General features: G+C 45.0%; 1 protein-coding gene across 2 annotated transcripts in view; it reads left to right on the top strand.

The window, feature by feature from the left end:
- PAM16 (presequence translocase associated motor 16) overlaps positions 1-24,133 on the top strand; it is a 125,912-nt gene that overhangs the window by 15,406 nt on the left and 86,373 nt on the right. For both annotated transcript variants that reach the window (XM_069984130.1, XM_069984127.1), the window contains exons 6-9: positions 1,148-1,224; positions 4,890-4,940; positions 19,871-19,957; positions 20,718-20,800. In XM_069984130.1, the coding sequence (XP_069840231.1) occupies positions 1,148-1,224; positions 4,890-4,940; positions 19,871-19,957; positions 20,718-20,800 (298 nt within the window). The remainder of the gene's footprint in view (positions 1-1,147; positions 1,225-4,889; positions 4,941-19,870; positions 19,958-20,717; positions 20,801-24,133) is intronic.

The following is a 24,133-nucleotide window of genomic DNA, read 5'->3' as shown; positions in this document are numbered from 1 at the left end:
AATAATATCTTATTATATGTTAAGTGGCAGCTATGAGGGTCGAAATGGACCTTTCTGCTGCCACCAACATTTGTGTCAGGAACTGCAGGGCTGCAGGACGGGATACTTGTTGAAGGTATCTGGCCTCCTTTAGACTTGTTATTGCCCTGTACCGTATCTTCCGTCCATGCCCTCTCCTTATGGCATAGTATAGTGGCTCACAAAGTTAGAGGAACACCTTATTTTTAGATGATCAGACGCCAATGCAACACAGCCTTATTTCCATCCCGCATTATCACATACATGTACTCCACAGGAAGGGTCTCTTCTCAAGTAGATGGTTGAAGAAATGGATCACCCACCAGAGGTCAGCTGTAATTGACTATTACAGTGGAGGCAGTCAATGGGTCAATGCCGATCACAGTGTAAAGGGAGGGTTCTCCCTGTGTTCTGTCCATTTTAGTCTTAGCAACATGGTGGCCTAAAGTGACTATAGAGGAAAAGTGTCTGATTTGTCTGTGGAGCTGCCATAGACAGCAGAGTATAGCATTCAGCCTTTAGCAGGAGCTTTGCAGACCATGACACAGGTCCGACTTGTCCCTCCATTCCAAGGCGAGACTCAGGTGCCTGTTAGTGAGATTGCGGGGCATCATAGCCCACAAAGAGACACTTACCCCCGTTTTGTGGAAAGAGGATAAGTATTATAAGTTATGGTCCGTTTACACGTATTGATAATCTGCCCAAACGAACGATTAACAATTTCGAAGTAACAATGTGTTTTTATATTGATCAGCATTTAGATGGAACGATATATCGTTTGGAAAAATCATTGTTTGCGATTGTTTTAAGATCGCTTAAGCCCATCTCACACATAGGTGAATCTTTGAAAGACTGTTTACATGAAGCGATCTGCAAATTTTTTGCGAACGACCCAGCGACGATTTGAAAACCTGTTGAAAGATCACAATGTAAGATTTCTGGCTCGTCGCTTGATCGTTCGCTGGGTTTACACGAGCTGATTATCGCTCAAATGCGATCGTTATCGCACAAATTCAACGATAATCGCTCCGTGTAAATGCACCATTAGAATACCCCTTTAAGCCCATGTGTTTTATATAATATCTAGATACAACTCCAAGATCTCATTTCTGTCTCCTCTCTTGTGTAGCTTTGGATGATCATAAGGACCAGGTGCAGAGTATATGCTGGAGTCACGATGGGGTCCTGATAGGGACGTCCTCCAAGGTGAGTGATAGAAGAGACTTCAGTGACTTCTACCTGCATGTTTCTTCTCCTGTCACATGGTTAGCAACCGTTGCTCAGGCCACCGTCTACAGAGTTATTATGGTCCAATCCCAACAATTACATCCCCCATTTAAAATAGTTTTAATCCTGACTTTAATCCTGGTTTAATCCTGGTCAGTACAGCATCATTATCAATAGATGCATTGGGAGAGATTTATCAAACATGGTGTAAAGTGAGACTGGCTCAGTTGCCCCTAGCAACCAATCAGATTCCACCTCTCATTCCTCACAGACTCTTTGGAAAATGAAAGGTGGACTCTGATTGGTTGCTAGGGGCAACTGAGCCAGTGTCACTTTACACCATGTTTGATAAATCTCCTCCATTGTCTTTTCTACTGTAAAAGTAATAAGCCGTGATGTGTCTATGTTCTGGGGAACTCCAAAAGTTTTCTGCACAAAATATTCTACATGTGGATTGCGGAAAGGCAGGGAGGATCCGTGGCCTCCTCCCGTGCCTCATTTATCCTGATTTACACCTGCTAAATCAACTCTGGCGTAAATCATGATCCAAATCTACACCTGGAAGCAGGTGTAGATTTGGTACGTCGGGTGCCCGGCCGGATTCCTCTTAGTGAATCCGGCCCTAGAAAAGGGGGCAGAGCCTAATTTACCCCCCCCCCCCCATGGTGTATATTCTGATTAACAATGGTGTTAAATTGCGGCAAAACAGTGGCACTGTTATATCGAGATTGAGCAATCAAGGGTAAAATAGCATCAAAATCGAGGAAAAACATATCAACACAAAATAAACACAGTGGGGGACATGTATCATGTGGCGTATCTTTTTTGTTCGGCGGAAAGAGCCAATTTGCGAATATTTTATCCGCAAAACGGCCATTTTGCAAATAAAATATTTGTAAATCGGCTCTTTCCAGCGGGTACGCCAGGGGGGCGGGGAGGGGTGTGCAGGGGGCGGAACGGGGGCGCGGACTCATAGTCCGCGCGATTCAGCATTTTTTTCACTTAAAGATATCCCGAAAACCTACTCCAGCCGTCAGGTGGCGTAGGTTTTCGGCAGTGCGCACCAGAGCGCACGGGATTTATGTAGAGGCAGTCCGCCTCTACATGAATCTCCGTAGCGCCGGAGATGCGGGGACATTTTTAAGTCTGTCGGACTTAATAAATGTCTCCCAGTGTGTGAACAAGGTCTTAGGGTATGTTCACACATATTGGAATTTCATTGGGTTAAAGCAATAAGGACAGCTTGGACGGCAGTGAATTTATCAATTACTACAATTACATGTTACTACAATTACATTACTGCATGTGTGAACTCGTCCTCAGATATTGAAATAATTCAGTGGTTGATGCGGGCCATGCAGGATTTTCCATTTTGCAATCTAATGGGCACAATTCCCCTTTAAATTCTAGTTTTGATTTGGTACCTCCTGTCAGTGTCCTGTAGGTGGTGCTCTCACTATACTGAACTGCCTGCCTTACCTAAACATTTGGCATTTCTACTAGCAAGGCACTTGGCATGATGTTTAGTTAATTTTCTCATCATTTAACCCTTGTTTGGGTTTACATCTAGCTTAATATTGCGGTCATATGTTAAATGCAATTAAAGGGATATCAACTTTTTTTTTTATTTTTCTTATGCCTAAAGCATAACCTTATACTTCTAAGATTATTTGTACCTATACACCTTATACTTCTGTTTGCTGTACCCGCCACTCACGGATATACAGTTTATAGGGCTCTCCCGACCAACCACCAACAGATGATAGAGATACGGGTCGGGCGTAAAGGAAAATCATCACCAAACCCCTTTGTTCTTTGAGAAATGCCACAGTTAGAGCTCTCTCACTGCGGCTTAAGGCCCTATTCCACGAAATGATTATCGGTTGTATTCGGTTGATCTTTGCTTTCCTTTGTCTTTTAACCATGTTGAAAGGCAAATGACTGTGATAGCAGCGATCTGCTGCCGTCGCTCCGTGGAATGGGAGCAGCGGCAGCAGATCGCCACTATCCTCTATGGGCTGCCTGGACGATCTAGCGATCACCCGGGCAGCCCCCCTGCAGCTCCCGGCGGCCCCTTCCGCACTGACCCGCTTGCTGCCGCCGCCTGTAATAGCGGTGGCAGCGAGTGGGGAACGAGGAGCAAACGAGCGCTGATAATCAACCTGTAATGGTGGTTTTACACGGAACGATGTATAGTTCTAATTTGCACTATAACGGTCAAATTCAAACGATAATCGTACGTGTAAACACAGCGAACGAACAAGCAACGAGCGAGTAATCGTTCATTTTGATCTTTCAACAAGTTCTCAAATCGTCGTTGATCGTTCGCAAAAAAATCGCAAATCGTTCAGTGTAAACAGTCTTTCAACGATTTCCCCTATGTGTGAGATAGGCTTAAGCGATCGCAAAACGAATATTCCGTACGATGTATCGTTCCGTCTAAACGACGATCGTTATAAAAAAAAAAATCGTTCATTCAAAATCGTTAATCGTGCGAAGTAATAAGAAGTAATAGCAATAAGTTGATGAGCCGGAAAACACTCGCTCATTGGCTGATCGCATCTTTAGCATGGAGCTAAAAATTATCACAGGGGAAGTATGGCCAATAGTAATATACTTAAATGGCCACACAAATGATGCAGTGATCTTTCGTGCTGCCTGGCCACACGATTAGGGTGCTATTACATGGAACTATTTTTAACGGTTAACGACTAACCATAAATGATCGTAAACGAGATTGTTTATCAGTAACCTGAAATCGTTCACCATATTACACAGAACGATGGTCGTTAGTTATGATCGTTACTACAATCGTTATTGCGATCGTTACTATGATCGTTTATTCCTTCTGATCCCAGCAAAACAATGAACAATGTGCAATTACACTGAACGATTAGCGAACAATTAACAAAATTTTAGGTTCAGATCTAAATCAACGATCAACGACACGCAAACGATTTTTAGATCGTTGCCTGGAATTACACAGAACGATTATCGTTTAAATTTGAACGATATAACGATTTTTCGCACAATAATCGTCCCGTGTAATAGGGCCCTAAGTCATGCCTTCTGTAGGCACTGCAAGCGAGCGCTGCTCTGGCCCTACATGAGGCCATGTACAAGGACACTTGCCCCTCTTCATAGAGAACACAGGAACGCTTGGTTGTGCCTCGGTTCTCACTGCTGCGTCCCACTGTGATCCAGAGATAATACCGGGTATCAATCAAATCCAACTCTTTTGCTTCATTACAGTGCATGAAGTGAAAGAGTCGGATCTTTGGCCAGCCGGGGAGAGCACTGCCACGTTCCCTGTTCGGCTGTGATCAATAACTTTTGACATATTGTTATAATTTAGTTTAAATGACAGCAACACTTTAAAGGTATGTTCACACGGGACTGTACGGGACTGTGAAAATTTCTTACAGGTTTGCTGCAGATATTGAATTTTATTCTGCGAAAATTCACACAGAATCTGCACTTCAGTCCTGTGTGAACACACCCCAAAGGGGAAAAAATTTTAATACGATATTAATGTTCCGTTTATGTCACACCAGTGTTGCTTGGACATCTATGTGAAGTTAGGATGTTATCTTGTTACATACTAAGATTTCACGTCTAATACTTTGATGTTTTGCTTCTTGCAGGACAAGAGGTTGAGGGTTTTTGATGTCCGGAAAAGCACAGGAGCCATTCAGGTACTGTAGGGCGGTGGGGGTGGGGAGGCAGTGGGATAATCCCTAGTGTTTAGAGCCTGGCATGTTACTACACTGAGAGCTCTTGGAATCTGTCAGCATGTGATCACACGTTGGTACACCTTATAAACAAATGACACACATAGATAAGATTCAGCCAGCGTGTAGCAGCAGGAGATAAGGGCCATTCATGGAAGAGCTTTCTGGAAATCACTGCCTTTTTATTCTCTCCCTTTGATATCCGATCCCCTGTGTACATCCAATTTTGAATGTTATTGTTACTATATATCTTCAGGGTGAATGTATTGTCTATGTACTCCAATCTATGTAGCCTCATTGGAACATGTCAGGAATCTATTTAGGAGTGTAATAAACTAATTATAAGGCCTCAACGCAACATTGTAAATGGGTGTGGACCCTGCTGCGACCACCCTAACAGGATAGGGGGGTCTGGAACAAGAAAAAAGAATGATTATTTTGGTCTCGTCTGTGCAATTCTTTCATAGTGCACAGGGAGAATACACACAGTGATGTCACAGTACAGGGGGGATAATACACACAGTGATGTCACAGTACAGGGACAATACACACAGTGATGTCACAGTTCAGGGATAATACACAGTGATGTCACAGTACAGGGATAATACACCCAGTGATGTCACAGTTCAGGGATAATACACACAGTGATGTCACAGTACAGGGATAATACACACAGTGATGTCACAGTACAGGGATAATACACACAGTGATGTCACAGTACAGGGATAATACACAGTGATGTCGCAGTACAGGGATAATACACACAGTGATGTCACAGTACAGGGATAATGCACACAGCGATGTCACAGTACAAGGATAATACGCACAGTGATGTCACAGTACAAGGATAATACGCACAGTGATGTCACAGTACAAGGATAATACGCACAGTGATGTCACAGTACAAGGATAATACACACAGTGATGTCACAGTACAGGGATAATACACAAAGTGATGTCCCAGTACAGGGATAATACACACAGTGATGTCACAGTACAGGGATAATACACACAGTGATGTCACAGTACAGGGATAATGCACACAGTGATGTCACAGTACAGGGATAATACACAGTGATGTCACAGTACAGGGATAATACACAGTGTCACCGTACAGGGATAATACACACAGTGATGTCACAGTACAGGGATAATACACACAGTGATGTCACAGTACAGGGATAATGCACACAGTGATGTCACAGTACAGGGATAATACACAGTGATGTCACAGTACAGGGATAATACACAGTGATGTCACACTACAGGGATAATGCACACAGTGATGTCACAGTACAGGGATAATACACAGTGATGTCACAGTACAGGGATAATGCACACAGTGATGTCACAGTACAGGGATAATACACAGTGATGTCACAGTACAGGGATAATACACAGTGATGTCACAGTACAGGGATAATACACAGTGATGTCACAGTACAGGGATAATACACACAGTGATGTCACAGTACAGGGATAATACACAGTGATGTCACAGTACAGGGATAATACACACAGTGATGTCACAGTACAGGGATAATACACACAGTGATGTCACAGTACAGGGATACTTGAGTGAAGCACAAGCACAATCGGGTTTGTGCGAACACAAACATGTGGCATTTGATTACCAGTGGCTGAAGAATTTGGATGCAGCCCTATGGCTGCCTGGAAAATATGGATACAACCATGGGGCACTATTACTATTGGTATTGAAATGCAGAGCGTTTGGGTTCGGACGAATCACAGCACGCTCAATGTTTGCTCATCTCTATTCCCCAGCTCTCAGGCTTGATGTGACGCTCTGTAGAACCAAGTAAATAATTCCCTCTTGTATCCCATGAAGACAAGTGTAACCCGGGACACTAGTTCTGTTTTCTGTTAGTGATTACATAGGAATTTAGTGATTTTGTTAATAATCCATTACTGCATGGAAAATGGGACAATGTTTTGAGGACAAATCCCAAGACATTCAAGTGCAAAAACCTCCTTCTAATATGATAATTGGAAGCAGCGCTCCTTACAGAACATCTACTGCTAACAAGAGCATTGCAGGCAGAGAACGTAATAGACGTCTGCAGCGTACATGGACACCAACCAAATCCTGGGGCGCTGAAAAGTGGATGATAGGCCAGACTGGGAATGGGAACAACCATGATTAAAGGGGGCTGTCCAATATTAAAAGTTATCACCTATCTACAGGATAGAGGATAGCTCGGTTATCGTTGGGGGTCTGTCCGCTGGGCCCCCCACCCTCCTCTTCCCTTGAATGGAGCAGAGGCGCACATGCTCAGCCCTAGCTGCTGAGCCCTCAGCCTAGCCCTAGTGAATAGAGCGGTGGCCGATCATGTGCATTCCATTTAGTCATCCTCTGTTCTCATGATCAGTGCAGATCCTAGCAGCCAGACTCCCACCACTCAGCTGGTTATCCTCTATCCTGTGGATGGGGGGGGGGGGGGGGGTGACCCTTTTAATCTTGGGATGCCCTGGCCACATACATACAGTAGCTGTTGACCGCATTCAGCCAAGATCAATCTTTCCCGATCCCCTCACATGAATGAATGTGCACATCAATGTTCTCTCCCCCAACATTATCTGTGGCTGAGACCCCTCACAATCTGGGACAATGGAGCATGTGTCCCACCGCTCTATTCATTATAGCAGATAGCCGATTATAGCGATCAAGGTGAGAAATTGTAAAGTTTGTATTCATTGCTTGTATAAGAAGATCATTTAGGACATAGTACGTAGTTGGACTCTATACAGGTCCCCTGGACCCTACTTTATATAAGGTAATTTGCTAGAATACTGAATAGGATGACAGACCTGAGGCTGGACAGCCACCAAGGAGGCCCCAGAGCCCAGCGCTGTCTCTCCAATTTAGATAGAAATTCAAATTATCTAGATATACTATTGGTGGCATGTTGGTGTAGTTCCCCTTTAAACTGTACTTGTCATAAAAAAAATGTGCTCAGTGGGGGGTTTCACTTCCGACACCCCCATAATAGTATTATTATTATTATTATTATTAATAATAATTATGAGCAGAAAAACACATGAGGAGGAGATTTATCAAACTTGGTGTAAAGTGAAACTGGCTCAGTTGCCCCTAGCAACCAATCAGATTCCACTTCTCATTTTCCAAAGAGTCTGTGAGGAATGAAAGGTGGAATCCATGTTTGATAAATCTCCCCCATGATGGTCCGTGTTGTCTGCCCATATTTTATGTTATAAAGGAAGGAAAAATCGACAGAAAATGTATTTCAGTAAAAAGTTGCTGTTGCCGGTCATGTCTGGTTACATCCTCCAGATGGCGCTCTTTATGTACACTGCACACTTCCTTATGTCTATTACCTACAAACTTATACAGTTTTTTTTTTCCAGTATTAAAACAAACTTTGTTAATTATACAGTCCGGTCAAATATATGGTATACAGAATAGGATTTTAAGCAGAATCCTCAAGTCATATTAGGAGTTTGCGGATCTGCTATGGTTATGAATCAGAAGAGCTCCTGCCTGGTGCGGTTTATAATCTAATAGAGTATGGGGGGGGGGACTTATGTAAAGATGAGGGCAACATGCAGACTCCATGCAGTTGTCGCACTTATATTAGGCTGCACCTACACAGGGATGACCAGGAACTATTTAGATGGGCTGCCATCACTCGTATATGTGAATGGGTTGTGGGTCGCAACGTGATTCCTTTCACATGTATGAGTGATGGACTGTAGCCATAGCCTTAGTGCTATAAAGCCATATACAATGGTACGATAGAATACAATAGTAATCATGAGACATGGGATGTATAGCATCCAGAGAAGCGCCGCTTAAGCTATAGATTGGCATAGTTTTCACCGCCACATGTAACCAGATAAAACGGGCAGCCTCATCCCAGAGTGTGTGGGTGAATTGGCCGCAGAAACCGCTTCCAGATGTTGCAGGGCGTCCCAGCATCCTTCATCACTCGGGGCGGAGGAGAGGGAGGAGGAGAAAAATTCTTTCCTTCAGCATCATAAAATTCCTCCTAACCTCCTCTCCCTCTCTGGCCAAATACACTCAATTTCCTCTTTCTTGATGGAATGGTCTGCAGGTCTGGCTTCATTCGCCCAGGCGCAGTGCTGGAGGGAGGGGGGGGGGGGGGGAGTAAATCTGCCGAGCTTGCAGTTTATTACTGCGGTGTAGGGGGTATATGAGGGATCTGTTGTTTATTTGCTTTTATGGAGCCTTTTTAGCACATAAAGGGAATTCTGGTTCAGCTTGTTACCAGCATTCAGGGGTTAATGGCGATGTGTATGTTGTAGCCATTAGTGCCGGAATGTTCTGCAGATCTGGCGTTGAAGAGAAGGGTTTAATTTCAGTATATTCTTCTGCTGGCGCAAAAAAAAGCTTCAGCACATGTTCTCTATTAAGTACTGAAAGCAGGCTTCTCATGAGAAACCATCACCCCCTACTCACAGAAGCCTGTGTGCCCTCCTTATATACAGGCAACCGAACAAAGACCTGCTCTGTGCACCCAATATATACACTACTAGCTGCCTCATAACCCAGCGACACCGCTCTTATCACCTAATATACAGAGCTGCGGACACAGACCCCTCCTCCTCCTAATACACAGACATCAGGACACAGACCCCTCCTCCTCCTCCTAATACACAGACATCAGGACACAGACCCCTCCTCCTCCTAATACACAGACATCAGGACACAGACCCCTCCTCCTCCTAATACACAGACATCAGGACACAGACCCCTCCTCCTCCTAATACACAGACATCAGGACACAGACCCCCCCTCCTCCTAATACACAGACATCAGGACACAGACCCCTCCTCCTCCTAATACACAGACATCAGGACACAGACCCATCCTCCTCCTAATACACAGACATCAGGACACAGACCCCTCCTCCTCCTAATACACAGATACCAGGACACAGACCCCTCCTCCTCCTAATACACAGACATCAGGACTCCTCCTCCTCCTCCTCCTCCTAATACACAGACATCAGGACTCCTCCTCCTCCTCCTAATACACAGACATCAGGACACAGACCCCTCCTCCTCCTAATACACAGACATCAGGACACAGACCCCTCCTCCTCCTAATACACAGATACCAGGACACAGACCCCTCCTCCTCCTAATACACAGACATCAGGACACAGACCCCTCCTCCTCCTCCTAATACACAGACATCAGGACACAGACCCCTCCTCCTCCTAATACACAGACATCAGGACACAGACCCCTCCTCCTCCTCCTAATACACAGACATCAGGACACAGACCCCTCCTCCTCCTAATACACAGACATCAGGACACAGACCCCTCCTCCTCCTAATACACAGACATCAGGACACAGACCCCTCCTCCTCCTAATACACAGACATCAGGACACAGACCTCTCCTCCTCCTCCTAATACACAGACATCAGGACACAGACCCCTCCTCCTCCTTATACACAGACATCAGGACACAGACCCCTCCTCCTCCTAATACACAGATATCAGGACACAGACCCCCTCCTCCTCCTCCTAATACACAGACATCAGGACACAGTACTCTCCTCCTCCTAATACACAGACATCAGGACACAAACCCCTCCTCCTAATACACAGACATCAGGACACAGACCCCTCCTCCTCCTAAGGCTAGGTTCACACTGCGTTTTCAGCATCCGTTTAACGGGTCCGTTTTTTTAACGTCCAGAAAAATAGGGTCAGCAACGTTTTTTGGTCCGTTTTGGTCCGCCAAAAAAAACGGATCCGTTTTTTTAAATAATGGAAGTCAATGGAAAAACGGATGCACACAAATGAATCCGTTTTTTGCAATCCGTTTTTCATGCGTTTTTTGCAAAAAACGGATGCGTTAAACGGATGCTGAAAACGCAGTGTGAACCTAGCCTAATACACAGACATCAGGACACAGACCCCTCCTCCTCCCAATACACAGACATCAGGACACAGACCCCCCCCTCCTCCTAATACACAGACATCAGGACACAGACCCCTCCTCCTCCTAATACACAGACATCAGGACACAGACCCCTCCTCCTCCTCCTAATACACAGACATCAGGACACAGACCCCTCCTCCTCCTAATACACAGACATCAGGACACAGACCCCCTCCTCCTCCTAATACACAGACATCAGGACACAGACCCCTCCTCCTCCTCCTAATACACAGACCCCTCCTCCTCCTCCTAATACACAGACATCAGGACACAGACCCCCTCCTCCTCCTCCTAATACACAGACATCAGGACACAGACTCCTCCTCCTCCTAATACACAGACATCAGGACACAGACCCCTCCTCCTCCTAATACACAGACATCAGGACACAGACCCCTCCTCCTCCTAATACACAGACATCAGGACACAGACCCCTCCTCCTCCTAATACACAGACATCAGGACACAGACCCCTCCTCCTCCTAATACACAGACATCAGGACACAGACCCCCCCCTCCTCCTAATACACAGACATCAGGACACAGACCCCTCCTCCTCCTCCTAATACACAGACATCAGGACACAGACCCCTCTTTCCCTTGAATATGTGGTGTCCTGACACTTCCATGACATCCAGCTAGGTGGGGGTATTAGAGAGCCAATATTAGAGAGCTCTGACCATGGCCTCTACATTGTGAGTTATTGTTTATAGTGAATCTAGTGTCTGGTCCCTGTGGTTTTATTGCTCCGAGTGATTCATCATTTTTCAGCATTCCTGGAAGATGCAAAATTATTTCACAATGGTGGACATGAGAAATGAAAACATTTAATGTCCGTCCCACACAATGCAATCCAGACCAAAATACTGACTGACTTTCTGTATACTGGTTGTACATGGCATGCCTACACTGGCACTACAGGTCCCAGGAACCTTTTGGAGAACCTGCCGTTTCCGTCATGTTACCAGACACCATGAAACGGCTTGGTTTTTGGGTAGAGACTGCTATAATAGTCCTTCATTTTCCAGCGGCTGAAATCGTTCACCATATTACACAGAATGATGGTCGCTAGTTACAATTGTTATTGCGATCGTTAATATGATCGTTTATTCCATCTGATCCCAGCAAAACAATGAACAATGTGCAATTACAGTGAATTATTAGTGAACAAATGCAGAGCTACAGCGAACAAATGTGGAATTACAGCAAACGATTAACGATAATTTTAGGTTCAGATCTAAATCAACAACATACGAACGATTTTTCGATCGTTGCCTGCAATTACACAAAACGATTATCGTTTAAATTTGAACGATATAACGATTTTTCGCACGATAATCCTCCCGTGTAATAGGGCCCTAAATGTACAAAATGAAAATTTAGTTTTCCAAGACACCTAAAGGGGGCGCTACAGAGAAAATATTCTGCATAGATTCCCATTGTTACATAAGGAAGGTATAAGCTCTTTCATATACCCAGTGGCGGTCTTTGGCACCAAGCACCCTAAGCGATCGCTTGGGGCCCCCAACATCTAGGGGGGCCCCCCACGCCCCGCTCTTGTGCTCAAGACCGCTGGACAGGGCCGCTGCCCAGCTCGCTGCTGCCATCTGAACTGTAACTATGAGCACTCGTAATGAGCGCTCATAGTTACATGCAGCATCACTGACAGGGCGGGAGACATTGGTTCCCGTCCTGTCAGTCAGTCTTGTGGCCGCAGGGAGGGTTTTCCCTGCGGTCACAAGTGGCAGCTTTGTCCTTGTGGTGCCGGCGCTCCAGTGACATCACTGGAGCATTGGCGCCAGGACAAGGGGAGTGCGGCCTCTTGTGATCGCAGGGAAAACCCTTCCTGCGGCCACAAGAGTGAAGAGAAGAGGAGACGCCCAGACCCAGGTGAGTATAAGTGTTTGTTTTATTGTGTTATATTCTATATGGGAGGGGGAGCACACAGGGGTCTGTTTAACTGGGGGAGAGCACATCGGGGGTCTATATAACAGGGGGAGCACACAGGAGGGCTATAGACTACTGGGGCTTTACAGAGGGGTCTATATACTACTGGGGGCAGTACACAGGGGGTCTATATACTACTTGGGGCAGCAGAATGGGGTCTATATACAACTTGGAGAGCACACAGGAGGTCTATATCCAAGTGGGGGAGCACACAGGGGGGCTATATACTACTGGGGGAGCACACAGGGGTCTATATACTACTTGGGCAGCACACAAGGGGTCTATATAATACTGGTGGGGCACACAGGGGGTCTATATACTACTGGGGGAACCACACAGGGGGTTTATATACTACTGGAGGAGCGCACAGGGGTCTATATCCAAGTGGGGAAGCACACAGGAGGTCTATATCCAAGTGGGGGAGCACACAGGGGGGCTAAATATCCCTGAGGGAGCACACAGGGGGCTTATATACTAGTGGGGGAGCACACGGGGTATATACAACTGGGGGCAGCACACAGGGGTCTATATACTACTGGGGGAAGCAAACAAGGGGTATATACTACTGGGGGCAGGACACAAGGGGTATATACTATTGGAGCAGCACACAAGGAGTATATATTACTGGCGGTAGCGCACAAGGAGTATATACTACTGGGGGCAACACACAGCGGTCTATTGTTTTGGAACACGTGTCGAGGGGGGGGCCCAGACATAACTCCGCTTGGGGCCCCAGAAATGCCAAGACCGCCCCTGCATATACCTTCAGACTGTGCTGGGAACTGGATCCGAAAGGAGATAGGATTTGTGCAAATGTGCATTAAAAAGGAGGGGTGTATTTTTTGTTTGGGGTGGGGAGTTTCTTACTGCAGACACCCAGGGTTCTGAGGTAGGCTGCTATTTTTAATAGGGGCCTAATCCAAGTCCTGCTTGGGGGTCCCGCACTGGGACCACTGGGACTGATTCCTGACTTTAACCTTTAGATGCAAGTTGTTGACCCAACAATGCAATGGGCGTCCATGGCATCCAGGGGCCTAGTAAGGGCCCCTACATACCATGTATGCTATTTTTATTGTAACTGGATACCAGACAGGCTTGCTTAATTTTATATGCATTGCCTGTTGAAGCCCCTGTGGAACTAATCCTAATAAACATTGCAATAAAAGATCACTTAAAAAAAAAAAAATTTGACAACCCCTTTAAAACAGTGTACAGAGCGGCAAAGCGGGGGGGAGGCATTGCCTAATTTATTATAGTTTGAAACATCCCTAAACCATGCAAAAATCTATACCTTCTCCAGAGCAGGGGTGGATTATTGCACAATTGCTGCGACAGGCGCAGGACTGGATGGCGTATGCCCCTTAGGGTGGTATTACACCGAACAATTATCGTTCAAAAAATTGTTAAATAGTTCTGATTTCAACAATAATCGTTTAGTGTAATAGCAGACAGCGATTAAACGACCAACGAGAAATCGTTGGTCGTTTAATAGAATTTGGACCTATTTTTACCCTTGGTCTTGAAAATACTGACCTTACGTAATCTGACAGATATTGTTTGCCTTGATGATTAGGTGGACTGTAAACTTCTTCCACCATATTTTGCTTTTATATAGAATTATCAAGTTTTATTACGTCATAGGATGGATCCATCTCTAAAGGCCCTATTACACAAAGCGATTATCGGCCGTATTCGGACGATAATCGTTTTGAGTAATAAAAGACAACGAACAGCCGACTTGCTCGACAGGCTGAAACGGCAACGATTAGCCTGTTAAGGATCTGCTGCTGTCGCTCCATATAATTGGAGTAGCAGCAGTAGACCGCCACTGCCTTCTATGGGCTGCCCAGACGATCTAGCGCTCACCCGGGCAGCTCCCCGCGGTCCCCCCGACTCTCACCTGCTCCTCCTTGCTCGCTGGCAGAGCGCGTAATAGCGCCAGTAGCGGGTGGGGGAACGAGGAGCAAGCAAGTGCAGACCTGACGGGTCACTTTCCCTCCACATTGCTCCGTGTAATAGGGGCTTGAGGTGGTTGTAGTCTATGGTTAGGGCACTGGATCCACACAACTTGTCAGCCGCTAGAATTACATAGGGTGGGCAAAATAAGAACATCCCTTTCATCCTTTAATGGGCACCGTCATAAAAAACCCTTTGATCAGTAGGGGTCAGGAGAATGGGCTGGGAGAAGCATGCGGTGGCACACTTCATTCCCTGTCTCTCCATTATATGTCTATGGGCTGCCAGGATGGAGATGATTGGCAGCAGGTTTTCCAGAAACCGTATATTCGTCGCACTTACAAAAATGGAGCTTTGCCAAGAGCTAAAGTCTTTCACTATGAACATTTTGCAAACTGTCTAATCACGTCCGCTCGCGGTTTCCTATGCATTGTAGGATAGTCGGACCCTCATTATTAGTTACTTTGGGGGAGGTATTTGTTATAGGGGGCTCGGTGACAGTCACAGCTGTGCCCCCAGTTAGCCATTCCCAAGAGCTGGATGTTTGCCTGGCCTTGTCTCTATGGGGAGTCGGCCATGTCAGTTCTCTGTCGTCATGACAACACATTAACCAGAGGAGCATGTTTGAGTAATGGCCGGGGTGTATGTACTGAGCACGGGCTGACCAAACAGGCATCAGATTACTCTCTTATCTAGTAAAGAATATTTGTGGGCTTCCTGGGAGCCGAGCGTATATCCGAGGCCAGATGTTACACATATATGCACCTATATAAATATGTATACTATGTTCCTCATTGTCCCTATTGTTGCTGGGACATCTCACTGTGACAATGAGAATCTGGCGAGGTTTCCATAATAACTGTGTGTAAGTGCATCTCTAGTAGTAAGTGTATCTCATGGATCTCCCCCCTCGGCCTGCAGGAAGTGTGTGGGATTAGAGGATCTGGGGCCGTGGGAAGTTAGGCCGGAGCTGAGGTGATAGCTATAAATAGTATCTGTGACATCTTATTGCGGTTTTAACTAATTATACACAAGGGTCTCGCTATATGTCGCTGTATGTTTGTATTGGTATGTTAAACAGATTAGCATGGTTAGATATTTATTTAATAAAGGATGAAGGGCAGACGCTGCCGCTGAGTTCTCGGCAGGGCCGCAACATCCACAAATGGTCATAGTCGCGGTTATGGCAGGTTTACACTTTTGTTGTAGAAATTTCTGTGACTGTCCTATTTACCTAAATAGTACTGACTAGAGATGAGCGAACCTGGAGCATGCTCGAGTCCATCCGAACCCGATCGTTCGGCACCTGATTAGCGGTGGCTGCTGAAGTAAAAGTTACCCCCATCCCATCCTCCTATCTGGAATCTTTAGAAGGGAATGGAGTGGTGGCTAAGCGTGCACGCTTTTATAGCATTCACTTTGGGAATATATGACTTCTCTTTTTGTGATCATTGTGGGTCCCACCGATTAACTTTTTATCCTTTATGTAGAAAAAATAGGACATGTCCTAGTGCGGATCACTTTACAGATCACCCCCCCCCCCCCCACACACACACACACAGATGACAGGAGAGCATGGTGTGCTCTACTGTCATTGTATCTACTACTCACCTATTCCCCGTGCTGACCAGCTTCATGTTCACCTGAAGTGGCCTGGACTATGCTGCCTTCTCCAGGCCACTTCCGGTGAGCGTGTGTAGCTGGTCTGCACGGGGAATAGATGAGTAGGAAGATGAGATGACAGGAGAGCACATCATACTCTCCTGTTATCGCTGCGATGGGGCGGAGGGGGGATCCGTGCTGGGTGGTGGTGGGGGCTCCAGCTGGAGGATCCATGCCGCAATCCTCATCCGGATCGCGTCACGGATCATGTGAATGAGCCTATAGACCTTGGTGCCCAACTGTTTGCATTCAGGACCGTTCTACGATCTCAAACATATTTGACTCCCGGTAGCTGTAGAAGTTGGATGCCGCCCTAGGTAGTCCTGGAAAACATGGATACAGCTACATAGGCTGTGTTTCTGGCAGTATAAACTAATATATAGTATGCAGAGAACCTCCTAACAGGTAAATAACATTCATACACTGTAAGGGGTACAATAGTAGGGCTGCAGACATATTCTCCGGGCTCCTGGAGTCAAATGACGAGTGTTCGGGTTTGGAGAACATTACCAAACCCAAACAGTTCGGCAAGTCTGCTCAACACTTGTCTCTATACAACATAGCAGGATGCAGGTACTCTAAAAGACACGTTAGGTAAGGGACCAATTTTTGATTTGGGGCTTACGAACGTCAAGTTATGCTCCAGCATTGTTTGGTTGCTTAGATGGAATTCGGCAGCAGTCGAGATTTAAGGATTATTTATTGGAAGTTGAAAAAAAAGACGACCGGGTCAGAGCATCTCCAGAGCAGCCATCCTTGTGGGGTGTTGCCGGTTTTTAGTGGTCAGTACCAACCAAAAGACAACTGGTGAACTTGCTACAGGGTCATGAGTGTGGGCCGAAAAAGGATAGCCAATCTGGTTCAATCACACAGAAGTGCTGCAAAAGAGTCCAGGCCTTGACGGATGGCTGACTGGAGTGTAAAATCCAGTGTTGTCAGCAGACACATGGGAACCAATATACACATCATGTCCTTCGTACTATGGACATGTCACTCACACATCAGGTATAACCATGCGCTTGTCCCCTTCACATGTTTAGCACCCTGTTAGCTGTATACAGTAAATCTCTGCTTAGTACTTGTCCAGCTAAGGCTGAATACAGATATGTGACAGAGCTGACAGATGTGCCTGCTCACTGCAGAGTTGTGGCAATGCCAGCACAGCCCGGTGGCAAACTAAATGCCGGAGACAGCAGGCACACAGCAAAGCTAATGCGTTTCAGTCACAGCAGGAGCGACATAGTCTGAACTAGATGGGTTTGGAGATCATATTACAGAAGTGGCAGCGCTACAGCTGGCTCAGTGTGGGGTCACATTGAGTGACAGAACGATTTGTTGCCGCCTAAGGCATACTGACAGGTCCTGTGCTGGCACTGTTCTCGTCAGCAGCTGGCAGCAGGTTACTGTGCGGTGCTTTTAAAGGGACATCTATCTTTATATGGCCTGTTCTATAAAATTTTCTATTCCTTCATTTTAAGCTTTTATTCATTTTATAATTTTTTTTTTTTTTTTTACAATTTGCTTCACTTACTTCGGACTTAATAGATCTGTGTCTCAGATACCAAATGGGCCGTGGGAGTCTTCTGTCATTTCCCATGAAGCTTTGCAGTACGGAACTATCTGGTATTGTAAATATGTACATAATTGTACAGTTCTCAGAAGTGTTGCTCAATTCTCAAGATCATCAAGAGTAAAAACCATGAAACCATGGGGTGATGGTCTTGGAGGATGTCTGCTGCTGTTTAATCCTTGAGTGTTCTCGGGCAACCCGTAGTGATTCACATGACCACAGGCAGAATACAGTAGTCGGGCTCTAGGGAAGCAATAATTATGGGGCTCTTAAAAATCAATTTATTAACTAGTTATGAAACAGTCCTCACAATTTTTTTTTAACTTATTGTATTTTGTTATCAGCTCCTATGCTGAACTATGTGTCTCCATAGCAACAGACTACAAACAAAACCTGTGTAGTCTGATCCTTTAACAAAATAAGAAAGGTTTCAGAACTTGGGTTAAAACTCTTCAGATATTTTTATTATTCCAGTTTTAAAAGTTAGGGCCCTATTACACGCACATATGTCTGACCACAGACTATAAACAGAGAACAGGTTCTAAAGGAAGGACTGAGATTTCTCCTCTTTTCAAATCCATTCCTGGCTTTGGCTGCAAAAATCTCGGATAAATTTGTCAAATATCTGTGTTTGACAAATTTAGCAACCATTGTAATATTGTGCAATCTGCCTGTGATGAACTTAGCTGCCTGCACTCCCTTAGCGGTGTAGGATGGTTTCCATGTCTGTACAGACTGCTGATGTTGCTGCCAGGCAGGCAGTTCAGAGCTGGTATCAGTCTGTCTAAAAGGACAGCAGGAGCACCGGGCCAATCACAATCAACCAGGGCACTCACTGCTGACAGCAGCGGGAGATATGAACAGGCATCTGCTGTCAGCAGGCACCTGTGATTGTGCGTCTTCTGTTTTTCACAAGCGATTATTCTTACGTCAAGGATGCACACTGCCATTCCATTCAGATAGAAGCTTTGAGGAGTCCCAGACTTGAATTTGTTGGGGGTCCCAGCAGTTGGACCCTGCAATCATACATTTGTCTTGTCCTATGGATAGGTGTTTGTGGAGGCCAAACCCCTCCAAATTATCTGTTAATGACTATCAATTCCCAAAATCCATGAACCCGAGAGCAACACCACAGAAAACTGAAGAAGGTTCCAAGCAACACCACAGAAGACTGTAGAAGGTTTCAGAGTTGTCTTTATATTTTAGACCAGTGCTTATCAAACTTTTTCTACTGGAGACAAAATGATGCCTGGACCTCACCAGACTGACCAAGAAGATGCTGGGGCCTCACCATCTGTGGTGGACATCCATGCACATATAAAAATTATTGCTTAGGCAATTTCATTTGTCTTCTAAACTCTGTATAACATGAAATAAGTGCAGAATGAGACAATAATGTTCCTAAACCAAATATTGTTGCAGTCAGGGAAAGGACTGTGCAGCTTATAGTTACATTTGTGAAAACTTCCTCCCACCAGCAACTGGGGGCGCCTCACAATTTGAGAAGCACTTTTTTAGACAACTGTTAAAAATTTTTTTTCTTATTTTTCAAGTTTTGATGCATTGGAATCATTAAAGATTGTGTGGTGTTCCCCCCCCCCCCCCCCATCATGGCCAACCTATGTCTACCAGAGCCTAGCTTTTTGGAGCAGTCCGAGGAAGTGCAAATATCTCATTCTATGTGCAGTTTCTGCTCATGAATAACTTATAGGAGGCTGTGTCTGTTGTGTGAAATGACCCATGACTATACATGAGTGTATTATCCATTCTGCACAATAACATATTCCTTTATTTTCCTTCCAGGACGCACAAGGTCATGACAACAATAAAGATTCTCGTGTGGTCTGGACCAATTCCAGCAACCATCTCCTAACATCAGGATTCAACCAGGTAGAGTACGTCCTAAGGAACCACAAAACCATTTAATCTATTGTCTGTCCCTTTCAACCTCCATCTTGATGAGCGTATGGATATTTACCTGTTATACGACTTTTAAAAAGTGAACCTTTACCGATACAAGTGACGGGTCACATAAATACGTTATTGCTTCATATTCTTTCATTTACTGCAACCAACTGGTGAAGCAGGTTACTGAGGAACAATTCCGTTACCTCATAACTTTGGACCTCTCTTTAGTTTCGCTTTTTCTTTGGGGGGGTGGGGGGAGGGTCTCCCTCTGTAAGTATTTTGCATTTCTATGTTACAACTTCCAGCACTTGGGCCAAAAGCTATTAGAAAAAGGTTACGTCGTACAATGGAGTCTGTGGGGGTTGTCGTGGATAGCGAGGGACACAAAAAGCCTTGGATGCCCGCCAGTTGGCCAGCCCTGCTTTGGACAAACTTTATATTATAGCTGAGGGAATACCAGTTTTTCTGCAAAGCCGGTGACACTTGGTGGTCTATTGCAGCTAAAAGATAAATTATGAATAAAATGAAACTATTTTAGGGTGGGAGGACGTGCATCAATTCCATCAGGGTCAGCTTTTTGTGCAAAAACTGGCCAAAGCTGAACCGTTGTCATTGGGCCATTTCACCATTTTGTACTAGAGAGCCGGATAGGAAGGATAGAATCAGAATGGGTAGAATTTTGACATTACCATTGCAGTTTAATTCACGTACATTGACCCACTTTTTATATGTATCACGCTAGGTGAGAGAGCGAGAGCTGCTGCTCTGGGATCTACGTAACTTCAGCCGGCCGGTGTCATCCTTCTCGCTGGATGCATCCTCAGGGTAAGAAAACAAATGCACGTTTCTTCTTGTCTTGTTTGTTTCCCCTGTAAATGGTTGATACCTGGTTAATACAATGGGCCCATTGTCGTTCATTCCTCAGCAATTAGCTTTGTCTTCCCGATAAAACTTCCCCTTGGAGCCACTGTTAGGAGTATATTTTAGAAAAAAAGATTAACTACATAGGCAGCCCATATGGCTACTATAAGAACCCTTGAAGAGAGGTGCATGGGCATGGTTAGCGCCATTCCCTTTAGTACACTGTGTCGATAACCTGTGCAGGACAATATCCAGCTATGCCACCTCTGCCAAGTGTAGAGATTGGCCAACAGGAGAGAAGGCATCATTGTACCTTCATAACTCCCCTGATTTTATTCTGATGATTTGTGTGAGTCATGGGGATCGCACCCCCACTGATCGGACATGTATCATGTCTTTTAGCAACCTTTGAATAGAGTCTCCAAGATAGCACTTCACTTCAAACATAGGCTGACTTGTCTGCATTGTGGACATACAATGAATGGTAGATATACACAGACTAGTACAAAGGAAACGGTGAGGAGCAGCCATAGTAACCAGTAATTAGGTTATCTTACCTTGTTTGCTCTAGTTTTAATGAAACTTCCCCATTGTTTAGATAAGGGCTCTGAAGCTGATAAATGACAACGCCTAATAATATACATGATAATGTATCCCTGATCATGTGATCTATCGGACAATGCAGCAATCTTAAGCCATCCACGACCACAAAAGAGTGCCGATCAGCAAGATCAGCACTCGCTTGCAGTGCCCTTAGACGGTACAACTATTCGCGCCGCAGAACGATCCCTGTATTGTTCCTGCAGCCACTTAAATACATTGTCTTTACCTGCGCATCCCCTGTTTACACAAGGAGATGTGTGGCTGGTAAACGGTGACTTATTGGCCTGCTCAGGAGATGAGATCAAGCAACGAGTGGGCATTTTCCCCCTCCTCGACTGATCGCTGTCACTTTTACAGGGGCCGATTGTCGGCCAGGGGAGCATTTCTAGCAACGCTCCTTGCCGATAATCGACCTTTGTAAAATGGCCTTAAAAAGAGTTGTCCCATCTGCCCCTTTTCAGCTTGGCACTGCAGTGTCTCCCCCTGACATTACACATGTCTCCAGGGACAAACCAAGCCCTGGAGACATGTGGGATGTCAGAGGGAGACATATAAAAAGAAAAATCATACTTACCAGCTCCCAATCATACTTAACCAGTTCCAGCACTGCCCGACCACCACTCTCATAGCTTATAGCAGAGGCCTAGTAAAATCCACAAAGTATGCCGTCTTTATACTCCTATCGGATCACGCCAAAAGCAGGGCGAAGAGGATTATTGTCAATAGCAGACAGCATACACTGTTATACAGAGATTTTGTAGCATATAATAGTCACAAATATATAAGTACTACAGTAGAATTGAAAACATTCAACAGGACAGCTGCAGTCCCCTGGTGTCTGGTAGCAACGCCGTGCAGTGGTACACTAGTCCCGGTTGGATCCATAACTTTTGTTAAAGCGTCTTTGTTGTTTTTTTTCTTCCAGAAATCTATAGTCCAGGCAATTTTAAGAAACTTTGCAATTGGGTTTATTAGGCATATTTTCCATTATCTGCATTCAAAAAGACTTTCCCCAGGTCCCCCCCCTCCCTCCTCTCTCTCATTCACTGCTCATTATCAGGAAATGTTGACTCTTTTACATCATTCGGGCCCTGTGTAATCTATGGAGAGGGGAGGGGGGAGGAGGGAGATTAGTCACCAGCAGAGAACAAAAGATTACACAGTGGGAGCTGTGTGAAAGCGGGTATTCAGAGGTCAGAGAGGTCAGTGCTGACTTCAGAGGAGATTACAAAGTTTCTCAAAATCGCCTGTACTATTGATTTCTGAAAAAAAAAAAATGTAACGACAGTGACACTTTAAGTGATGATGACATATCTTTGTGCAATTCCATCATTTAATAAGATTGGAATATTTCCTTACAGAGTCTATTAGAAAAATAGAAATTGCAAAATTGCAAATCTGCTGAACTCTTGGTATTTAACTCCCGCTGCCTGTTGAAGTTGAATGCAGCCCTAGAACTGCCAGGAAAACATGGATACAGCCTATGGTCTATGATTGTATCTACGTTTTCCTGGACACCCTAGGACTGCATCCAACTTCTTCAGGCAGCGGTAATTAAATGCTGAGCGGTCAGATAAACCCAAGTGTTTGGCAGGTTCGCGCGACACTGCTCCACACTTGTCCTTCAGGTTATGTCTAGTGTTCAGCACCAATCTCAGACAAACCCCTTTAGAGAGGTTGATCTCCTGGACGGTTCTTGTGCCTATGAATATTTCTGTAGCGCCACCTCAGGAAAAAATTCCGCTATGTACTGTAATTGTTCTCCAACGAATGATGAATGAATGATGATCCTGAAGGGTCCATTAGCTTGGAAATCCCTAATAGGTTGTTTTCTAAACCACACAAAGTACTTTAATAATAATTTTTTTTAAAAGTGCCGCCAATTGCAGTTTTTCCAGGGTATCGGTGTTACATTTCATTAGTTATTTTATTTTGTACTTATACTGGAAAATAAGAAAACTCTGATGATAAAGAATGTTGTAGGATATATCACTGCCTCAGCCGTGGTGTAATATTCTGTAATAAGGGGATCGTGGTTGGTGTTTCTCCAGTCAAAAATCTAGAGAAAACATTTTTATTGCATGGTAGTTGTGTATTTCATTAAGAAAGAATGGGAACATGCTGAAATAATGGTTAACCTCATTAGAGGCTCTCATCCAAGAATCTGACTTCCTTCAAAAAAAAAAAAAGAGACAGAATGATGGAGGGTATGAAAGCACGTTCTTCAAGTTGGCCCTTCAGGCGCACAAACCACTTGACTCTGACTGCAAGTATTTAAGAAAGTTTCTGGTAAAACAAGCTGCACATGCTACCTGGAACCCGAGCCGCCTTCACACGAGTGCATAGAATGATCAATAGGAACAGGAGAAGGAGCCTGGACCTATTCTGTAACCATCTGAACCAAAGGGCCTGCAAAGACCCAGTCACCAAAGTATAGCAAAACCTTTCTGCCCAGCCACTCTGCAATGCTTAGCGGTAGTGTTGAGGGAAGTTGCTGAACTGTTGGGGTTCGGCAACATTCTCTGAACCCAAATGCTTGGCATTCGATTCCTGGTGGCTGGAGAAGCTGGATGCTGCCCTAGAGAGTCCTGGAAAACATGCATACAGCCATAGGCTCTGTTCACACAACGTGTGATTTGCAACACGGCCATGATTAATACTGTACTTACACTGTGCTGCAACTAGAGGGAATCC

The sequence above is a fragment of the Dendropsophus ebraccatus genome, chromosome 9, assembly GCF_027789765.1.
Source record: "Dendropsophus ebraccatus isolate aDenEbr1 chromosome 9, aDenEbr1.pat, whole genome shotgun sequence".
Lineage (NCBI taxonomy): Eukaryota > Metazoa > Chordata > Amphibia > Anura > Hylidae > Dendropsophus > Dendropsophus ebraccatus.
The sequence above is the reverse complement of the archived record's forward strand: the minus strand, read 5'-3'. Positions and strand labels throughout refer to the sequence as shown.